The sequence below is a fragment of the Calidris pugnax genome, unplaced genomic scaffold (assembly GCF_001431845.1).
Source record: "Calidris pugnax isolate Ruff unplaced genomic scaffold, ASM143184v1 scaffold516, whole genome shotgun sequence".
Lineage (NCBI taxonomy): Eukaryota > Metazoa > Chordata > Aves > Charadriiformes > Scolopacidae > Calidris > Calidris pugnax.
In genome coordinates, this window is record NW_015091408.1 from 12,908 (window position 1) to 15,384 (window position 2,477).

The following is a 2,477-nucleotide window of genomic DNA, read 5'->3' on the forward strand; positions in this document are numbered from 1 at the left end:
GAAGGAGGTGATGGTGATGGCCAGGAGGATCAGGCTGACCACGAGGGACAGGACCTCCAGGGTGGACAGGTTGGCTGCACAGCAAGAGGAAGGCGATGAGGGGTTGGTGGGGGGGTCTCCATGTTGTGTGTGTGTCCCCCCCCGTGGACACCACTCACCTTTGCGGCACAGAGGGTCGCTGTTATCGAAGCCACAAGGTGGGACATCAGAGGGGACCACGTTCCCCGGCCAGTGGATCTCGCGTCCCGGCACCATCTGGATCTTCTTGGTGGTGCCGTTGTAGTTGGCCACGATCTTGGGGTGGGGGGGGCAAGAAATGGGTGGGAGGAGGCCCCCGGCCGCCCCACGGGACCGGCTGCCCCCGCGCTGGGGCTCACCTGGAAGTCCCCCAACGCCGGGTCCATGTCCCACAGGGAGTAGTCGCTCTCCCGGTCCCCGTTCTCATCGATCTTCAGGAAGCCGGTGACACCTGAGGACAGCGAGTGAGGGTGGGGGGGGGTGGGGTGAGGTGGACACCTCCTGGGTGGGGAGGTCCTGATCCCAAAATGATCACCCTGGGAGGGGGGGCTGGTGGGTCCCTGGTGGGATGGGGATGGTGCTCACCGTAGAAGGTGCGGTTCCACATCTGGCGGGTGACGGCGGAGGCGTTGGTGACGGAGCCACCGCGCTCCAGCGTCTCATTGAGGGCCTGGGCGTAGAGCAGGACCCCGTCGTGGAAGGCGGCCGCGATGAAGTTCATCTGGGGGACATGGAGAGGGCTTGGGGACAGCCAGGGGTGCCTGTCCCCACGTCCCCAGCAGCCCCGGGTCATCCCACAGCTCCTCGTCCCCAGCAGCCTCAGCTCCACCCCTTGTCCCCAGCTCCATCCCCACGTCCCCAGCAGCTCCAGCTCCATCCCATGTCCCCCAGTAGCTCCAGCTCCACCCCATATCCCCGTCCCCAGCTCCATTCCGTGTCCCCTTGTCCCCAGCTCCACTCCATGTCTCCCAGTAGCTCCAGCTCCACCCCATATCCCCATCTCCATCTCCATCCCATGTCTCCTTCTCTCTTTGTCCCCAGCTCCATCCCATATTCCTTGTCCCCGGCTCCATCTCATGTCCCCAGAATCTCCATCTCCATCTCCATTCCATGTCCCCTTGTCCTCAGCTCCATCCCACGTCCCCCAGTAGCTCCAGCTCCACCCCATATCCCCATCTCCATCTCCATCCCATGTCTCCTTCTCTCTTTGTCCCCAGCTCCATCCCATATTCCTTGTCCCCGGCTCCATCTCATGTCCCCAGCATCTCCATCTCCATCTCCATCTCCATCTCCATCTCCATCTCCATCTCCATCTCCTTCTCCATTCCATGTCCCCTTGTCCTCAGCTCCATCCCACGTCCCCCAGTAGCTCCAGCTCCACCCCATGTCCCCGTCTCCAGCTCCATCCCATGTCCCCTTGTCCCCAGCTCCATCTCATTTTCCCAGCAGCTCCTTTTCCATCTCCATTCCATGTCCCCTCATCCTCAGCTCCATCCCATGTCCCCCAGTAGCTCCAGCTCCATCCCATATCCCCATCTCCAGCTCCATCCCGTGCCTCCTTCTCCCTTTGTCCCCAGCTCCACCCCATGTCCCCTTGTCCCCAGCTCCATCCCATGTCCCCCAGTAGATCCAGCTCCATCCCATGTCCCCTTGTCCCCAGCTCCATCTCATTTTCCCAGCAGCTCCTTTTCCATCTCCATTCCATGTCCCCTCATCCTCAGCTCCATCCCATGTCCCCCAGTAGCTCCAGCTCCATCCCATATCCCCATCTCCAGCTCCATCCCGTGCCTCCTTCTCCCTTTGTCCCCAGCTCCACCCCATGTCCCCTTGTCCCCAGCTCCATCCCATGTCCCCCAGTAGCTCCAGCTCCACCCCATGTCCCCGGCTCCATCTCATGTCCCCAGCAGCTCCATCTCCATTCCATGTCCCCTTGTCCCCAGCTCCACTCCATGTCCCCTTGTCCCCAGCTCCATGCCATGTCTTCTTCTCCCTTTGTCCCCAGCTCCATCCCATGTCCCCCAGTAGATCCAGCTCCATCCCATGTCCCCTTGTCCCCAACTCCATCTCATGTCCCCAGCAGCTCCATCTCCATCTCCATTCCATGTTCCCTTGTCCCCAGCTCCATCCCATGTCTCCCAGTAGCTCCAACTCCATCCCGTGTCCCACCAAGCCGTCCTTCATGGAGAAGTTGAAGTGGGTCAGCGCCTCCTCCTTCAGCCGCGCCAGGAAGGGCCGGTACTCGGGGTTTTCGGGCTCCTTGTAGGTGATGATGGTGACGGCCTGGGACGGGGACAGCGCTGGCAGCGGGGACGGGGACGGGGACCCTGCCCAGTCCTGGGGGGCCGGGGGTCCCCACCTGCCCTTCTGCCCTCCCACGAGCAGGTTCTGCCCCGGCAGCGCCGGGACCCGGGGCCATTAATTGTCTTTCCTTCCTCTGGGGGGGCTGCAGCGGTGGGGGG

General features: G+C 62.6%; 1 protein-coding gene across 1 annotated transcript in view; it reads right to left on the reverse strand.

Moving 5' to 3' along the window:
* The window catches only part of NPR1 (natriuretic peptide receptor 1), a gene marked incomplete at its 3' end in the record, with an annotated part of 47,917 nt that overhangs the window by 11,832 nt on the left and 33,608 nt on the right, over positions 1-2,477 (reverse strand). The window contains exons 3-6 of the mRNA XM_014961411.1: positions 2,185-2,298; positions 604-739; positions 378-469; positions 159-294 (exon numbers count right to left, since the gene is read on the reverse strand). Coding sequence (XP_014816897.1) covers positions 159-294; positions 378-469; positions 604-739; positions 2,185-2,298 — 478 coding nt within the window. The remainder of the gene's footprint in view (positions 1-158; positions 295-377; positions 470-603; positions 740-2,184; positions 2,299-2,477) is intronic.